We start from the raw sequence: 19811 nt of genomic DNA, 5'->3' as shown, positions 1-19811 counted from the left end.
TGTACCTTGAAGTTGACTTAAGAGCACACTGGGCCACCGTGTGAAAATTTGATACTGAGGTTAATTGCATCTTACAAGCTGTTTCTGTCAACTAGTGTTAATACATAAAGGGATACAGAGAGTGAAAAATCTCAGCTTTTAATGGAACTGGTAGTTAGCACCCTTTTGTTCTGGGTAAGGGAGAATGCTATAGACTGTAGATAAGCCACAGCAGGCTTCACAGGTATGCCTTGAGGGGGAAAAAAGTTAGTATCTTCTGTATCACATTTATTAAACTCTGTAGAACTACAAGGTCTGGCTAATGAATTGTGTGACTAAAACTCTGTCTAAAGTGCTGATGATCTGTGCTATTTAGAACAGACACAGTTACTACTGTGTTGCTAAAGCAGTTGTTTCTGAGCTGTAGCTTGCCTGCAGACTGAATAGTATGGACTCATTCATGAACATTACTTTAATGACTTTAACAGTTTTGTCCTCTTTTTAAATTCTTGTTAGAGCACCAACACACAAATATCTTTTTAATGAAATGGCTAATTAAGAATATCTTCATTAAGTGTAATCTTATTTACTCATAAAATGCATTAGTTGTAATAGTAAATTCCTTGGGAAAGAATTGGAAAGCTTACTGAAGTAAAAATAAAGGTTTTTATGCATTCATATCAGAGCTGCCTTGAGTATCATCTGGTTTGTAGAAAGAGTTGCTTCTCAGTGGTCTTTCACATTGATTCATGCTTATGTAAAAATGGCACCATCTTAGGCATGAAATTGTGTTTGTTGAGAATAGCACTCAGATTGTATTCTGCTTAAACTTCCTTTGGTTTGTGTAGATTCTAGGGATAAATCAGCTGTGGAATAGAAAGCTGAAGAATGTTGCATCTCATTCACCTTCAGTAAAAAAACAGATTCTGCCATCCAGTGGCTACCAGTCCTTTAAGCAAGAAGGGATTTTACTGGTTTATTTGAAAAAGACTTGGTCTGTAGAAGTCTTGACTGACATTAATATGCCGGGGGAAAAAAATTGTTCTCAGCTTTCAGACTAGGTAGTTTCTGCAGATGACAAATTAAGAAAGCAAATCTTCTAGTACGTTTGTCAAACTGTGGACTTCTGTGCATACTGTTGCATTTCTGTCCACTGTCCATTTTTTTCTCATTTATTTTTAGGGGCAGAACTAGTGTTTTTGGATTATGCACTTGTACTTACTGTTTGGCGTAAAATGAAACTTTGGGGAAGGGTAACCTGTAATATTTTTTTCAACCAAATGGGGAGTTGGTTTGAAGAAGTCTTAAGATACTGTTTTTCTGTGGAATTCCTTTCTCTTGTAGCTTTTAAAATCCTTAATATGTTCCTGCAGAGTCAACTTTCAAAGAATATTATGCATTGACTGTGTATTGTGATTGTGAATGTTGTGTATTTGTTTGTCAGTGCCCACATTTTTCTTTTGAGTTGCTTGAAAATTAATTAGTGCGTTGAATGAAAGTCTAGATTCTGGTCAGAATACCATTATTAAAAAAAATACTTCGAGTTCTTAACCAGGCTTTTATTTATCTTTATTCCACTCTTAATGTTCCTGTTTCAGTAGGCTTAGCAACTTTGCAGAAAACAAGCTGAGGTTCATATTTGTAACTTGTTACACAGCTTCCTTTGGTGCTTCTGGAACATCTGTTTGTTTATTGATGCTTACCAAGTCAGTCTTAATCCATGGTGTTACTACTTTCTAACAGGAAAAGAGACGGGAAATTATTTTCATTTATGTAAATATTTATTTATTTTTGCTAACAATTGCATGTCCCAGGGCTATAGTATATATAATTTCTTCCAAATGTAGAGGAAAAAGATGTCTTACACTGTCCACTTAAAGATTAAGAGAAGCTGGAACAATACATTCCTACAAGCAGTAGTTTAAGAGAACACTTAAAGATATACTTTATTTAAGGGTATTAACAATCACAGAACTGCAAGGAGACCTGTATGCGTAAAGCCATGCGTGTTCCACTGTGTGACTGTGAAAAATGCCTGTCATTCTTCTCTGAAGATACTTATGCCAGATTTCATTTAGATGACTATGTTTCTGCTCTTGTTTAAAAACGGCTTCTTTAAATAATATACATATTGTGCAATGTAGTGTTTTGTTAGTTCAATTCTGTTATCACCAGTTGTGTTTGTGAGTTTCTCTCCATAGATCCTTTATAATAAACACTGTAAACAGTGTTTATCAGTGTGAACTTTATGGTGTTTATAATAGCTTCTAAAACCAATTAGAAGGAATGGGAGGGAAAAGGGAAAAGGAAAAATATAACCATTTTCAAAGACCTGTCAAGAAATCTCAAAATGAAGTAACAGGCAAATTAGAAACCTAAAATGACTGAGGCCATAAAAACAGCTGATTGAACCCTGATAGCACTAATGTAATCAGCAGGTCTCCAGGAAACCCATTAACACTTTATAATAGTCTCATTCCTGAAGATGAAATGAATTTTGAAGATGGTACACCAAGTAAACATTATGTATACAAAACTTGGTGCAAAACAAATAAGTTTTCCCCCTGCAATCTTGCAAGCAGAATAAACTGTGAAAGAACATTAATAGTGAAAACTGTTGTAATCCTGAAATTCAGCCACTTAAAAAATTGAAGAAACTTGATGAAAAGTACTGGAAGTCCTTGCATTAGATAAGTTTGGGGTTTTTTATTTTCCCTTCACCAAAGACACGTAACAGTTTAGAATAGATATTTTAATATATTGGAGATGTGTCAATCCTATAAATAAAAATGCAATCCATTATTTGAATGGAACTTGTTTTTTCAATGTCGCACAAGAAGTTTTCAACCTGAAGGCTTTGCTAAGGCAAAGGTACTGCTAAATTGAAAAGCACATTTTTCAAAAAGAAATACTGCGTTGATTGCATAGCATTTTCATTGACTTTTATATCAATGAATGTTGGTTTTTAATATTTAAAGTCCTCTAGAATAAAACTACAGTTGGCCAGTCATTAAGTACGTCATTCCTCTATTTAAGAGTAGAGCATTGTCATATACTGTGAAAATGGTGTATTAACCTAAATTTGTAATTTGCATCTCAGCCTCTCACATGAGGCTACTACCAAGAAGCTGCAGCAAAATGATAGACCTAGTGCTGTTTGTCGCAAAGTTAAATAAAATAGTTGATTTTAATAGCCAGTGAAGCCCTCATTCCTAAGCTTGCATTACTTGAGGTAGTAATGAATTGAGTCCTGCTCAAATAATTTGCTCAGTATTGGAAAGAATTGGAAAGATTATTATTAGTATTGGAGAGGCTATTACCGTAGCAAATGACTGTAAATTAACTAAAGCGCCCAGAATAATGGAAAGGGAGATCTTCAGAAGGTGCTTTCAGGACTGTTCTTTACAGTGAATTTGTACTTTTGTGGTTTCCTACAATTAAAATAAAAATGATAATCGTCAAAAATATCAGTAAGATACTTTTCATGATTATTAGTAGAAGCAGTGCAGGTAATTAAATCTGTAGAAAGGAAATAATTCTGTATTCTGTAGTCTCTTTTAAGTGTCTGTGAAAAGTAACTAAGGAAAAAGCACGTTTATTAGAAAATTAATTTTATATCTTCTTCAGTTGCAAAAGTTTTAGAATCTGAAATGCAGAAATTGTAACTGTCTACAGCAGTTCTTTCTGGTGAAAATCTCGTTTTTCAGAGAGACTAAGTAACAATGTATTTTTATAATTGATTATTTGTACTTTATAAGATTTAAACATGCATTAAACTATAACAACTGTGATTACCTGTAATAACTATATAATTTAATTTTTGAAAACATTCTCAAAGTTTATTTGGGACTACACATACAAGTTTTATGTTCGTTTTGGAGGCTGCAGTTTGTAGGAAGTATTGTTGAAGAAAGGTCTGAACATTAACAATTGCAAGATGGAGATTTCGTCAGAAGCAAAGAGAAAGTTGTTACTGAATTTGTGTGTGTGTGTGTTTGCATAATTAAACTTTATTGCACAAAATTAAACATTAATAAATTTTAAAATCATCTGTTTCTTCAGCAGGTTCCTGTGTATTCCTGCCTCTTCTTCCATTAGAGTAGTTGTAGTTTGTCATCTTAGATTTAAAGATGTATATTCTTCTAATCTGACTATTCTACTGATGTTTAATTATTAACAGGTCATTATTCTACTGTATATTAGTTTTGGTCACACTTTTGATTAAAAACAAATTAAATGCTGAAATAGCCTGTGGCTAAAGATTTTGATTAATTTTAACAGATGTTATCCTGCTATATTTTGTTTTCCTTATGGATCCAGTATTTGAGGGTTGGGTGGGAGTGGTAGCCTCAGAATAAAAACCTTGGAATAATAAATATATTTCAACAGGTATCCTAAGTTTTGTTACCATGTGTTGTTGTTCTTATGATTAATATGTGTATAGACACACACACACACACACATATATATATATATATATAAAAATCCAAAATATGCATGTTGTTTGTTTTAACAGATTGGACAACTTGCTTTTAAAGGCATGAAAAGACTAAACCGAATCCAATCTATAGTTTTCGAGACTGCCTACAACACAAATGAGAACATGCTAATCTGTGCCCCCACTGGAGCTGGGAAGACTAACATTGCCATGCTGACAGTCCTTCATGAAATTCGCCAGCACGTCCAGCATGGTGTTATCAAAAAGGATGAGTTTAAGGTAGGAGTTTAATGAACCAAGTAACAGCTTTTTAACTTGTAAGGTAAAAGCCATTATATGTTATACAAGGAATATGAAATCAGGAAATTTTCAAGGGTATTACACTTTTCCAAGTTAAAGATAAGGCTAGTCTTGATTTACTTCATTATTGTTAAAGCTATTCTTATTTGTGTTCTAAAAATCTTATTATGTGAGTAAAAAGCTATGAAAACACATTTAGCTTTGATGCAGAACCAATTTTCAAAGTGATGAGGCTGTATAAGCAAAATCCATTGTCCTTTAAACAGCTGCACACTTATCCAACAAAGATAACTACTTTTCATATATCACTATTAAGATTTTTCACTGTAAGCGCCTGGCATCATATTTCACAATAAATTGTTATTTGTAATGGTTGCCATGAAACAAACGACATTGTGGGGTTTGCTCATTTATCAAGCGAGTGTCCTTTTGGTGCAGATTGTGTACGTTGCTCCTATGAAGGCTTTGGCAGCTGAAATGACAAATTACTTCAGCAAGCGTCTGGAACCACTAGGCATTACTGTGAAAGAGTTGACTGGTGATATGCAACTGTCAAAAGGTGAAATTCTACGAACACAGGTATGCTTAGTATCTTAAAGTATTGTTCTGTGTGTGTATTCATACCTCTTCATAGGTACGCTGGTCTTTTCTTCAAACTCCTTGTAAAAGCGTTGGTGAAGCAGCTGAAATGTTATTACTGAGTCTGTAATTACACTGGTTATGTTCCGAAATGGGACTTTCAGTTCAAACTGATTAAAATGCTAATACATCTGAAATACCTTAAGCAATGGGCTCATTAAACTTTTTGGTTTCTCCCATTTAGACTTACTACTACGGTGCCCCACTTCCATATAACCTTTGTATAAAATCTTACCTGATTTCCAGCTTGTGAAGCTTAGTGGGTTGTGCCCCTACCCTTTCAGGATTATAAACCAAGTGTTGTATGTATGTGTTTGCAAGAACCTAACATTCATAATGTTGGATTTGGCATTCTTTGATAGTAACCATCTTTGAAAAGTTGAAGGTCTCATCTGCAAATAGGAAATTCTAAATACATTTGAAATGTTGTAACAACATTGTTGCAAATATTTCAAAATAATACTTACCTTATTTTTTTAATAAAAAAAAGTTAATAAAGCTGTAGGTTCCTGTTAATGGCTGATTGTACTTTTCCTTTTTAAGGGCAAATGAGGAAAAGTATAAGACATCACTAGGTTAAACATTTGTACATTCATAGAAATTAATAGAATTTGCATTTTTAGCTTCATAAATAGTATTGCATAGATGGAGATTTTTCTGTTTTAGCAGATACTTCTTGTCACATTTATTTCAGGCAAATGCTGTTTGTGTCAGTGAAATATCATTTTTCCAAAATATTGAGATACTTTTATATCTGTTCTTACATAAAGTTCCTTGTAATTACCCTTCCTCCTCCTGCCTGGTCCAAGAGACAAAATAAGACTTGGTTGTGTTATCGATATGAACATTTACACGTGTAACTTCTAGTAATTATTGATTCAGATGAGTTATATTTTGCCAGTCTTAGCTTTGATGTATTTTACATTTTTATGATAAGACTAGAGTAAACTCTTCACATGACAAGAAAAGATGTCTGTGGAATTAATAATAAAGAGGACCACTGCAGTAATCTAGTATGACGTCCTGGAGAGCAATCTTCTTTATTAGAAGATGTATATGCGTGCATATTGACGCATACAGTCACAATGCTGTGGTAACCAATAAATAACAAACCAATATCAATGAGTAACAGCAATATCACTGGTACTTTATCAGAATTACTTTGCAACAGCATCTGCCTAAAAGTTGGGTTTACAAAATAAAAAACTTTTCAATAGGGACTTTTAATAATTGAAATTATTTACATACACCAAATTATCACTTAAAATTACTTCCTGTTTTCACAATACTTCTCAGCTAGGGGGCACATAATCAAGTGGGTCAGAGTTTTAATAGTGAGAGAGCATGTGTAAACACTGCCAAAACTGAAGTGACAGTGGAAAAGCCTGCTCTGAAAGTAACTACAAAGTTCGATGAACAGAAAGAATGTAGAATGGAAAAGTGCTATTTTCTCTTGATCTCCTGGCTTGCAATGTAATTCATAAAATCGCACCTCATTACTAAAACTCGTCTTACATCCAGTAAAGAAGTAAGGAAAGAAAAAACAAACCAAAAAACCCCCACAAAACACAACATTTCAGGCATTATTAAGAAATGTCTATGGAAAATAGTTTGCAATTTTATTACTCTAGTAATGGGAAATTATTAATATATACAGAGTTTTAATTTAGAGTAATTTAAGTGTAGAAAGACTGTCTGCTTCATCATGTTCTCATATTTCAGTCCAAAATACCACTAGTAGCATAATTCTTCATTTTCTTTTGGGGAAGAGGCTAAAGCAGATTTGTGTATAAAAATCAAGAATAAATGGCAAGGGGAGGACCTAGGTAAAAATCAATTTTTTTCCTGCCATGGACTCAGGTCATTGCTTTGACATTTATTTTTTTTATCTGAAACTTACTTATCTTCAAAGGTTTTGTAGGTACTTCCTAGGATATAAACACTAATCTGAAGTGTAGTGTATTTGTAGTTTGTAAACTTTTTGAGGGAAGGGAGGTGGAAGGAAAATCATTTCCAGAAGAGGAAAAATTTGGAAACCATTATGTTAGTTGTGATGCAAAATTTAGTTCCTAGATGTTCAAACGAACTATAATTAAAGCATTGATTAATTTCAGTTTTGCTTTTACATCAATAATAGTTTTGCTTCTTTGCTCTTCAAAACGTTGGAAACATTAAAAAGACAAATATATGAAGTCCAAAAATTCTGGGATTGTGAAATATTCATTTTTCTTTTGTTTGTTGTAGCTAGTCAGTCTTTCCTTATGATTAATCAGAATTGTAGGAGGTGTAGAGGAGAGATAACACCAATCCAAGAGTTACCGATGTAATTGCTGCTGCTGTTCTTGCAGACTCTGGAGCCCAGCAGTGGGCTTTGTTTTATCCCTGCTTATCAAAGTGCACAGAAAATATGTAGCCATATTATAAACTGAGGAAAGGGCACTTACTTGTGCTGGATCTTGCTTATTGTTTCCTATGACAACTCATGAGCTTTCTTTCATCAACTATGCACTTAAACCACCTCGTCCAAGCAGGTTTCTTTCATTGCTTTTTATCCTGTATTAAATTGATTCTTGCTTCAAAACTTTAGTTTACTTGTCAGCCTCCGTAATGTATACATTTCTCAGACAGGAATACTCTGATATGTGTTGCTGCTTTATTTATAGTTTCAGAGTTGCTTTGCCAATCACGACCCTGCTTTCTAGCCTTTACTAGTGTAACAGATCAAGTGCCTGTGTTTAACAGTACAGCAGTTTTTCCTGTAAGAATTAACGTTATAGCAGGTGGATGCATGCACACAATTTAAATACACAGGGATAGTGTATATAGAGTATAAGGGATAAAAGGCAGGAGTAGGATCATCAGCTGAAGTAGATGCAGGCATTTCAGGTTGGATCACTGTTTCAAAAGATCTCAGCTGATTCTTCTAGGATACTGAAGGCCTGATATAAATCTCCTGTGACAGTTGTCTTCTGCCTCTTTTCTGAGCAGTTACATTTTCACCATCTTCATTTTCATCCTCAGGTGAATGAAATCGGTCACAATGCAAGATGTAAAAATGAGGTGATTGTCAGGTATTAGTTAGAAGTAGCACTTCAGTGACAATCCTGATAATTTTCTCCTTCCTTTCCATCCTGCATGCTTCATCCTTCATACTTTGCCTGTGTGTATTTAAATAAGTGTATTTTGTAAGTCATTACATGCATCTGTTATGCTTATTCTGATGAGGAAAAATTGCTTTATCTGACAAATTGCTGTCTCACTTCTCAGGAATCCACCCTTAATGTACATTGGGGTCTGCCTTTATTACTTTTCTACAAATATTTTTAAAAGATTAAAATGCTAGCCAAAAAAAAGTAATGAGTAATTTAAATTTTCATTCCTTTTATGATGGAATAAAATCTTGTAAATGTTTTTGAAAGATATGCCCATTAAAAAGGTCTGTAGCTCAGTTTTTCAGCAATAACTTTCTCTGTGCTTTCCATGCTGTCATTTATATTCATCCAGAAGGCATCCATATCTCTTGCTGCTCCATACTTTTATGGTATTATACATGAGGTGATTTTGCTTCCATGTTATTCCATACTATACTTAGAATATTCATTAACAGTACTGTGGTTCCAACATGTACTTCAGAAGCCAAGCTTTTCAAAAAAGTTATTTCTAATTTTACCAACAGTGAAATTGCCTTAAAAAGAAAAATCAAAATAATTGTTTTACTGACTCTTCAGTCAGTCTTCTAACCTGCTCCCCACATCTAGTGCAGTGAAAGCCACAGCTACTACTTATCTAAGTGTAAGATGTGGGATGTGTGTTAAAACTGTAAGACACATGCTTTTGTGAAAAGAAGTAAGTGTAAATATTTAACACGTCACTTCAGTGTTTCAGACAGAATAGATCCAGGGTCCATTACCAAATAATTTGTATGTAAATAAGTGCTTCACTGAACCTGAGAACAGAAGAAAATAAACTTGTTACAAAAATAAATAACCCTAGCTATTTTACTGGTTCTTGCAGAGAGTTTATTATTATTAAAGCTTTTTTCATAGTCTAAGTAAAGATACATTAACTTTTCACTTTCTTTTCCTCATTAAAAAAACAATTTAAGGAAGTTTGTTTCCCTATAGTTGATATTTTTCCTATTGGCTCTATTCTAAGCATGTTTGTGTACTGACCTGCTATTATCTAAGCATGTTCGTATACTGACGTACTATTATCTAGGGAACTCTGATACTTAGACATCACTTAAACCACAATGATATTAAGCATATTTTAGTCATAATCTGTTGTTTGATAAGGTGGTTTTGGTATGTTAATCAATGTTTAAATGGAAAATATTTATAAGTACTAAATTGTGTATTTTGCTGGGTAGCAGTCAAGATAACATGAAGTGTTTTGTTAGAAGGCAATGGATTATTTGGGTGATTGTCCTTAGGGACTTTTTTGTGTGCGCATATATGTAGCTACTCAGTCTTTGCTTTGTACAGTCTAGAAAATGATATAACACAACTTCAGAATCAGCTTGTGGGCTTTCAGATCAGTTCTCTTTGACCTTGTGTTTGCAACAAATATAGCAGTAATAGTTATCTTTTGAAAGTTTGGAGAATACAACTGGGATTGGAGCAGTATAGATTTATAATGTAATCATCAAGTCTGAAGGCACTGCCCTGCACTGGGCACAGTGTATTGTAAGCCGATGAGTAGCGTGATGCCTTAACTTGTACAAAACAGTGGTAGCCTCTAGGGAGTTGCAGAAATGCCTTCTGGTCTTAACAATTAGTAACTTTTAAAGGTAGCGGGCATCAAAACGCATGTATGAGATAATTTTGTTTCATGTTATGTATGTATAAAACATTAAAGAGAAATTAAGATCCTTGGCATAGCACAGTGAAAATTTATCAAAATTTCTTCCACCTCTATAAACTTTAAAAATAATTTAAAAAAATAATCGTGCTAAAGTTATTTTATTTTCTTTTTAAGGAAAGTTATTTTACTGTTCTATTGCATCTTCAGTTACTGTGAATTTTCCTCACCCTTAAACTAGTACCTCATCAGTTTGGTACAAGATGTGTTACACTACAATCCTTGTCAACAGCTGAGCGTCCTAAATCAAATAAGTACATATAAGTGAGACTGACATTTTTAAAGTTGGAATAAATTTTCTATCATGTTTTTGCTTTATTTTGTGCCTGTGACCTGCAGATATAAGCCAGACTTCTTTTATTGGTCCTATGTCTCTTGCTTTGCCTTGAAGACTGCCAGACTGTCATGAGCTTTGCTTGCTACAAATATGTCTTGGTGTTAAGGCCAGATTAGCAGTGCTTTCGGTGTTGCTAAAATTATGTAGTAGTTGAAAACAAATCTGGTCAAATTTTGAAAGAAGGCTAATTTCCCCAACCTGTAAACCTCTATATATCTCTGTTCCTTTTTTCTCATATTCTTGGAGTTAAAGGGATTTAGAGAGCAAGAGAAGGAAATTTACTGTCTTTCAAATAAATATTATGGGAAAATGAATCAAACTATTATTGTGTGAATAGTCCTGATTCTGTGATGTCTGAACTATTGAATTTTTTTTTTTGTAACTCTCTTGGAATATAGTTGTGTTTTTTTTTTAAATGGAGGACAGTGTTTCCATTTTTGTTATTGTTCTTGTTGATCAAGAAACTGATTATACAGAAAGCAAGGTTATTCATTTAAAATATAATATTGGATTTTCTGTAGTGTTTACATAGTACTAAAGTACTTCAAGGCCCACAAAAAGAGATTTATACATTTACTGAACTGCAGGGGTGTGCCTTTCAGTGTGGGCCCGCCAAACTTCACAGAAACAGACATTTCTAAAACTATTAGGTTTCTGCAAGCCTCCAAATATCTCTGTCTTTTTTTCATCATGGATTTGATAAAAATTAGTTGCATGTCGATTGAAGAAAGGGGTATCGGAAGCAAACAGTGTCAGAAGCAAACGGTGTATCTGTCCTTAGTCTGCTTGCAACCTAAAGTGCTCCTACCATTTCTCCTTAATGCAGATAGGAAGTGGGAAACCTAGAGTAACATTCACCCTTTTTTTAAATAAAAAACAAAAAACCTACCTTCTTCATAAACTTTTGTAATTTCACAACTCTGAAAAAATTCCAAGATGTTCAAATAAATCATATTCAAAGCTTGAATTTGTTTGCTGTAGTGTCCTGCGTTAATGAAATACGCAGAGGCATGAAGTGAAAGATTAACTTTACCCATGCAGCTCAGTTTAAAAAAAAAAAGGGGGGGGGGGGTGGTGGTGAAGAAAGTCCTGCTAAACCTGACTTGCATTGTCAGTTAGAAAACGGGCAGCTAGCTGTCATATTTTTTCTCTGCTCGTTAGCGTGTGTAAGCTAAAATCACATTGCTTTCAGAGTTGATTCTTAATGTTGCTCACAGTTTATGTAAAAACTAACTTAACATTTTGCTAAGAAACCATCCTTCAAAGCTTTAGATTTGAGAAGGGATCTCACTTTCATTTGCCAAGTGCTGAACATGTTGAGCAGCTTAAAATTGTGAATTATTTCCAAGATCTCAATTAAGTCAAAAAAACCCCACCAATAACTAAGCAGAGTGTCTTCTCATTACCTTATAAGCACATTGTGCTCATTTTTGGGCTGTCCGTGCCCAGGCGCTGGCAGCAGAGATCTGCAGGCGCCAGACACAGGCGGTTCCAGACAGCTCCAATGGACCCACCGCAGGGCACGGCTGAGCCCAGCAGCCAAGATGGTGGTGCCTCTGGAAAAACGTATTTAAGAAAGGGCAAAAACACTATGCAGCAGTTGAGAGAGATAGGAGTGAGGAAAGAAGTGTGCGAAACAGCCCTGCAGACACCAAGGTCAGAGCAGAAGGAGGGGGAGGAGGTGCTCCAGGGGACAGAGCAGAGATTCCGTTGCAGCCCGTGGAAGAGACCATGGTGGACCTGATGTCCACACTGCAGCCCTGGGAGGTCCCCACACCGCAGCAGGTGGGTGGTGCCCTAAAGGAAACTGTGGCCCATGGAGAGTGCATACAGGAGCAGGCTCCTGGCAGGAACTGTGGCCTGTGGAGAGGAGCCCATGCAGGAGCAGGTTTATCCTGGCAGGAACTCCGGCCCATGGAAAGGACCCATGTTGGAGCAGTTTTTGTGAAGGACTGTATCCTATGGGAGGGACCCCACACTGGACTGGGGAAAAGTGTGGGGAAAGAACGGCAGAGACGAAAGGTTATGGACTGACTGCAACCCCCATTCCCCATCCCCCGGGAAATAGAGGAGTTGGGACAAAGCAGTGCAGTTGAACCTGGGAAGAAGGGGGACTAGGAGGAAGGGTGTTTTAGGGTTTGTCTTTGTTTCCTCGCCATTGTACTCTATTTTTAATTTGCAATAAATCAAATTAATTTTCCCCAGGTCAAGTCTGTTTTGCCTGTGACAGTAATTAGTAAATGACCTCCCAGTCTTTATCTCGACTCATGAGCTTTTCCATCTTATTTTCTCCCCCTGTCCAGTTGAGGAGGGGAAGTGAGAGAGTGGCTGGGTGGGCATCTCGCAGCCATCAATGCCAACCGACCACAGCTAGTTTTAGTTTTGGAATTTTTTTAAATAAAGTTACTGCTTTCATTTAAATTTTACTTTTGGTATTTTAAATCCAAGAGAAATGTTTTGTTAGCTTATTGCAAATGTTATTAGCTGGTTATTTTTCTTTTTAACTTTAGCTATTTATACTGGAAATAAGAGTAGTTCAGAACAAAAGGGCAATTCTTGTTGAAGAGCATGAGTAATACAACAGTACTGATAGTGTTTTTGAAAACACCAGTGTTGCAAATGAAAAGAGAATTTGTTTAAGCTGCATTTGCATTGGCAAATATATTTGTCTGATTACTGAACAGAATGCTTTTCTTGAGGAGAGGAAATAGCCTGAAGGACTGAATGTATTTTGACATCTTGAAGATTAGCTGATTAATTGTACTTGTGATGGCAAGGCAGAAGTGAGAAGTGAAGCAGAGACCACAAAAGCATCGGAGCTGAACAGGGCAAGCAGTTCTGAGAACGGCAAATGGCATCAGGACCTTTGAGTAATATGGATGATCACTCTGATAGATTCTGTCAGCTGATAGACTCTGATATTAAGTCATGAAGGCTTTATTCCCTATTGGAATCTGATACTAATAAAATGGAATAATGCTTTTTTCTTAAGTTCTTATCTGCAATATAAAACTAATCAAGTCTGAAACTATTTGAAGCAAAAGAGGGCTATAAACTTGAGGTGCCTTCTGTTTCATCTACAGCTTTCTTTTTCTGATACACTGTTTCCCATTTCCTGCACTTTAATAAGGTACAGAGATGCTTCTAGGTAAAAGCAAATAGTGAACTATTTCTGCTACTTTTCTTTTCCTATGGAAATGGGAATACATAAATTTTGTTAATTTTTAGTGCATTATATTTTGATGATATTCTCCTATATATGCGCTTCCCATTTCATGCATATACAAAGCCCACTGTTAGAAGCTGAATATGCATATATAGTAATTTACCTTATGTGTATAGTAAGTACATGAGAGAGTGATTCTCTACAGTAGCTACTCATTTACATACTACTTATAAATAAACATTACCCACCCATTGCATGCACTTTTATGTTTATGTGTAACCACAAATTAGGACATCTTTATGTTAGGAAAAGAAGATAAAGGATGAGAGAGTATCTGAAATCAAAGGGGGTTTTTTTGCACTCAGGAATTGGCAAAAAAATTAGTGATGACAGAATTATCACTAAACCATGTTAGACATTAAGGGTTTCTTTTTGACTGGTGGACCTATTTAACTCTGAAGCCATATAAGTAGATTGAATAGTGATAAATGTCATAAATCCATGTAAGCAGCACTTTCAATGTCCAGTTCTTACAATAAAAAGGATTTTTGTATAAAAGAAAAATCTTGAAAAACAGGATTTGGTGGTGTGGGTTTACTTTTTTAACACTATTTTTCTTGACATTCTCTCTGTCCATTTCATAGGTTTTGGTAGGAATTAATGAGTTCTGTGGAGGTGCTCTTCCAGGGAGCAGTTATAAAGAAACACTCTTAAGCATTACTACTATGAAATTTTATTAAATAGTGGGCTAAAAAGACCTCCTAGCCTGGCTTGATACACATGAAGATACTGGAAACTGGCTATTGAACCTATATATGCAAAAATGTAGTAAAACAAATATTTGACAGATGTACATGATCAGCACAGGCAAAAATAATTTATTAGTTCACCCCCAAACCAGAGAAGAATTGAAATGACTTTGTGATTTTGTGGGCTTTGCAGCATGCCCTTAATTGAAAGTAGGTTGGCCTTTTGGTTAGATGTATAATGCTAAAATGTATGAAATTACATTGCATTGTGAAGTTAAAACATGGAAAAGTATTGCATTTCTTATTCCTCCCAAAGTCTTATTTTCCACAAATATGTTCCTATTTCTAAACTGTGTTTGAAGTAGACTTCAAAATTTCTTGATTAGTAAGGTATCTATCAAACAGAATATATAGGAACTTTATTTCTCACTTTCCTTTATTGAATGCAGGGATGTCATCTTACAGTGCACATCACCATACTTATACAAAAATGTTTCAATACGGTGACCAAGAATTATGAATTTTTTTAATTCAAAGTATTAACAGCTCTTCTCCCTTAATAACAATTCTCAGGCTATCATAATATACTGCATTTTAACAGAAACCAAATGTAGGAGAAGACTTTTTTTTTAATTGACATTGTCAATTGTTATCCCGTTCATATTACCATAGCATTTTGTGAAAACTATATCAAGTGCTTACACTGAAAAATTACATAGAATATGCAGTCTAAAGTGCCTTTAAAGCAAGAGAAAGCTATTTTATTTTCCCATCTCTTGGTGCTTCGTCACTGTCTAATCTCTTTCTTCTTCTGTGGTATATTTTGTCCATCCCTGTAGGTGCTTACTCAGATGTTAGTCTTCTGTAAGTGGCCTTCATCTCCAGTGAAATGCCATTGGTTTTTTTGCTTGCTGTTGTTGAGAACACCTGTATTACTGCTGACTTTAGATGCCAGTCTGTTTTCTTCCAGGAAGAGAATGGTTTGTTGCTCTAGAAACTTTGGATGCTTTAGGTGCAATAAAATCTACGTGCAATCTTTTTTGGTATGAGAGAAGATAAACTGTCATGAAGTGACCATCAGGAGTGATCCAGAGATTATAAACCTCACAGATACAGAAAAGCCCCCTTCTTTTCAAGTTGTTCATTTCAAAAGAAGAGTTGAGCCTGGTTAATATTCCCTCTTCTGATATGCCTGGAATTAAAAGTAGTGCTGAATTCTATGCACACCCGTGGCTTCAGGAGCAGAATATCCATTTTTGATCAGCATTTGCACTGGGAGTTATAATTTATCAAGACGACATCAAAATCTAATACAAACAAGTAAGAGTAAAGGACTTGCCTCTCTCTCTCTGAGAAAACTTCCAGAATATTTCTCAGTAGTACAACCTTGCTGAAAGAAAATTTCCTTTCTTCTGAGTTTTCAAAGTTACGCACTATTTAAAATGAGAGTCTTTCGTCCTTTAAATGAGGTAAAAACCTTACCTTTCAAATGAGACAAATATACCAAAATGTTTAGAACAGAAATGCTTGCTAAACTGTATGACTGAGTCAAGAAAGATCAAAATCTTTTTATACAGGTTTCTATATCCCAAAGTCATATGGGATATGGTTTCTATATCCCAAAGTCATCTCCATTTCACACTATCATCTCCATATGGATTTCCTTTGTTTCAGAAGACTTCACAGTCTGAAAAATAAAATCTTGCTCCCTGCTTCATTGTCCATGCTGTCTTCAGGGCAAATGATGTTTAAAAAAAACCACTATCCAGAATCTTGATAGGACTCCACAGACTGTTGCATATCTTTTTCTGTCTTTCTTTTTAAACTTTTTTTCTGTAAATGTTAAGTGCATTTCTTAATTTGTGTTTAGTTCTGAAAGCAAGGCTATTAAAATAAAATCAGAAGGGTTGTGTCTCTGTACACATGCAAATACCTACTGTATTGTGTTTAAAGATTTGAAATACTGCTTTTTAAGGTTCTGATCTTGTCAGTCTCTTCACCAGTAAGCAGTGTACACTCCCAGTTGATAGCAGTCTGGTGACCAGTAACACCCAGGTCTTCAGCTGGGCTGAATTAATTCTCCTTGGCTTTTGGAGGGAGAAAGTGGCATCCAGAAAGCGTTTCGATGGATGAGCAGAAGGAAAAAAAGCTATTTGTTTTTCTAAGAGTATCCTCTTCAGAGATCCAAAACAGGGAATAACAAAAGGGAAATGAAGGCATAATCTGGATTAGGTGAACCTGCATGGACTAGAATCTGAAGCTGGAGAAAATACTTGGAGCCCTCTCCCTTCCAGGTTGGGCACACTTCCATAATGTCACTGTGCTCATCCAGCTCACCTCAGGAAAAAGTTTTCCATTTGTTAGCATTGTAGTGCTATTTCTTGACCCTTTGAAGACAAGGAAGGAGTTTTTCCATGGGTTCCATTTCTATGAAGTATATGGTTTTCCCATAATTTTCTTCCTTCCTTACACCTACTTGGGGAAATAGTAAAGCAGGTGAAAAAAGTCTGTTAAACAGCAGAGAGGCAATTTGGTGTCTGTAATGTTAATTCTTTGACTGAATTCTTTATCCCTCAGAAATAAAGGCAATAAACTCTGTGACTTCACATGTAGGACTCCTGGTTGTCTGATGATGAAAATGATTAAGAAACAAATTAAGTTTTGCTTGTATAAGAGATTTCTGGATAACTTTTCAGTGGGTTCAGTTAATAAGCTTGTTGCTTAGTTGAATTGTTGTCTGCATTCTTTCTGTTGGTTTTGTTGCTGGGACAACTACGCTTGCTTTCTCAGGCTGATGTTATCGATCTGTGCCTTCAGCATTGTACTTCCTTTTTTTTGGCATCAGTCTTCCAATACCCTAGTGGGATTGTTGGAAGCCCTTCTGATTTACCGCTCTCCCATTAATGTGTGCTTATGACAGCTAAGATTTTGCCAGGGGGGAAAAGCACTTATACGTCATCAAACAGTAGCAGTTTCAATAAAAAAGAGTAGTCCTTTATAAGGACCTGGAGGTGCTGCCTGTGTCCTAAATTAATTTCTAGATTTATGACAGAATCCATCTTGATTTTATGAAAATCAGGCTTCCATGCTTCAGAAATTAGAATCACTACTCTAAGACATTCATTTACATTTTATTTGAAATAATTTAGTTTTCAGATAGATATAGTGGTTTATTATACTACATGCCTACTTCTTGCTGTTATTGCATAATCTGTAGAATTGTGGTACAGCCTTAACCTACTTTGTGTTTAATAATCAAATGCCACAAGCTCTGAGAAAATGTGTAATTGACTGGCATTCTTTGGTATGACTCACTTGGCTAAAATTTCTATTTAGATTGGGTTGGAAGGTGGGAGTTAATTTTTGTTTTAGCAGTAAAATCTAGTTGAAATGATGCCAGATAAAATTACAGTAATTTTGAACAACAGGAAAAAATTTGTTCTATGTGTTCTGTAGTTAAAGGATATAGGGGTTTGTTTGTAATTGCATTCTTGGTTATGTGTTCCCTTTTATTGGAAGTAATTGTGTTCATGCCTGACTTAGCTCCATTTCCTACAAGTTTTTCTAAACTGTTTTGAAACCAAAGTTTTGAGTTTGTTTTTTTTTCTTTCTTTCTTTTAAATTAACTGATATGACTCTTTGGTATTATATTTAAGCACTTATATGAAAATATACAAATATTCAATTTGGATGAAGAGCCCTTGCTATAAGTATATACTCTTTTTTTTTTCCCTTCCAGTGCACGTATTTTTTCATTTACTTTAAGCTTTATCAGAATAAATTCAGTTTTAATATATCCGTACTTGAAGCGCTTGCATTAATCGCTGTTTTTGCAGAGGTTTGATATTACAGTGGAACTTTAAAAGTACTAGTGTACAAATATAAGAAAAATAATTGTGTTTTGGATACACCATTGATCCAGACTGCAACTGAATATATTGAGAGGAATGCTGTTGCTCTTTGGTTATATTGCTAAGACCAACAGTGTCACCTGCAGGTGAATCAAGTAGATTTCTTAATTTTTCAAGTGGAAATTTCAGACACACAAGATAAGTTACTTATTAAAAATGGGAAGATCTGGTTTAATAACTTTGCAATTAATAACGTAAATCAATTTTGCTGCTTATTCTTGTTATTAAATTAACTGCAAATATGTCATTCAAAATATTTTTTTAAGAAGTGCTTGCTAAAAAAATTTTGAAATCATTCTTTAAGTGTATAAAAGATATTGAGAATATTCTGCCCATTTAGTGTTTAAAATCAACTTGCACTGAAAATGCATGTGATTTATGAAATTAAAATTTGCTTACTATGCATGCTTTTATAGAGGTGAAAATCTGTTGTTTATCGATGATTCATCTGAGTTCATTGTGGTAGAATATTGCAGAAGTGAATATGAAGTAAAATGTGAAAAGTATTGCATTTGAGTTAAAAAAATCAAATTAATGAACACTTTTTAAATTTGTGTATGTAAAAGATTGCTCTGAGATTATTGCATCTGTTACTTCAGTACAACAGATATTAACAATGCCAAAGTTTTTCTGAAAGTAGAATAACATATGAATTTAATTTATGTTGAGAGGACTGCTATTCTTCAGTCATTGTTTGAGGCTTCAGCATCTTCTTTTCTCTGTTGCCAAGTTTGTAATTAATTAGAAGAAAAAAAAAGACACTTATTTCTTCACTTTTGCATGACTGGGACTGGCTGAATCAAATTCTGTCTTCACCTTTACATGAAGGATTTTTAGTTGTATTATTACAATGATGTGATCATCCAGTGGCTACTGAATCACATGTGAGTTCCAAAGTACTTGTAATGTTTTAAGCTACATTGTGAATACTAGTGACATTGTCAGAGAGGCTTCTGTGTAATACGGATGCGTGACTGTGGAAGAAGGCAGCCCAGTTGGAGCTGCTAAGTTGCCCTCCCACTTCTGCAATAGAGTGCTGAAGCTCCTATGGGGAAGCTGCCTTTGAGCTCTCTTCCTTTTATGTCACTCAGGTGGGAGATAGAGAGAGAGATATAGATATATAGATATATGTATCGCTCTTGTGGATTCTGAGGATAGAAGGATTTGAATAGCTTTGTGTAGACTATCGTGTTGGCTAGTCAGCTGTAGTATTTAGAGACCTCTGTGGTAAGCGGTTACCTTACGTAAGATTCAGTAGTAGATTAAGCCTATTTCTTGGGTCTTCACAGACACCAGTTTTGGTTTGTGCTGGTTTTAGAGTGTTTTTGCCATTTAAGAAAATGGTTTAGACAGCGACATCGAAAACCAAATGTTACTTCTTTGTGTCAAAGGCACAGTGCTAAGCACAAGATTTCTTTGCTGCTCCTTCCAC

General features: G+C 35.0%; 1 protein-coding gene across 4 annotated transcripts in view; it reads left to right on the top strand.

Annotated features, from left to right (window-relative positions):
* The window catches only part of ASCC3 (activating signal cointegrator 1 complex subunit 3), a 291790-nt gene that overhangs the window by 76516 nt on the left and 195463 nt on the right, over positions 1-19811 (top strand). For all 4 annotated transcript variants that reach the window (XM_072855573.1, XM_072855572.1, XM_072855574.1 and 1 more), the window contains 2 exons: positions 4496-4696; positions 5156-5296. In XM_072855573.1, coding sequence (XP_072711674.1) covers positions 4496-4696; positions 5156-5296 — 342 coding nt within the window. The remainder of the gene's footprint in view (positions 1-4495; positions 4697-5155; positions 5297-19811) is intronic.

Source organism: Ciconia boyciana, chromosome 3 (genome assembly GCF_034638445.1).
Source record: "Ciconia boyciana chromosome 3, ASM3463844v1, whole genome shotgun sequence".
Taxonomy (NCBI): Eukaryota; Metazoa; Chordata; class Aves; order Ciconiiformes; family Ciconiidae; genus Ciconia; species Ciconia boyciana.
The sequence above is the reverse complement of the archived record's forward strand: the minus strand, read 5'-3'. Positions and strand labels throughout refer to the sequence as shown.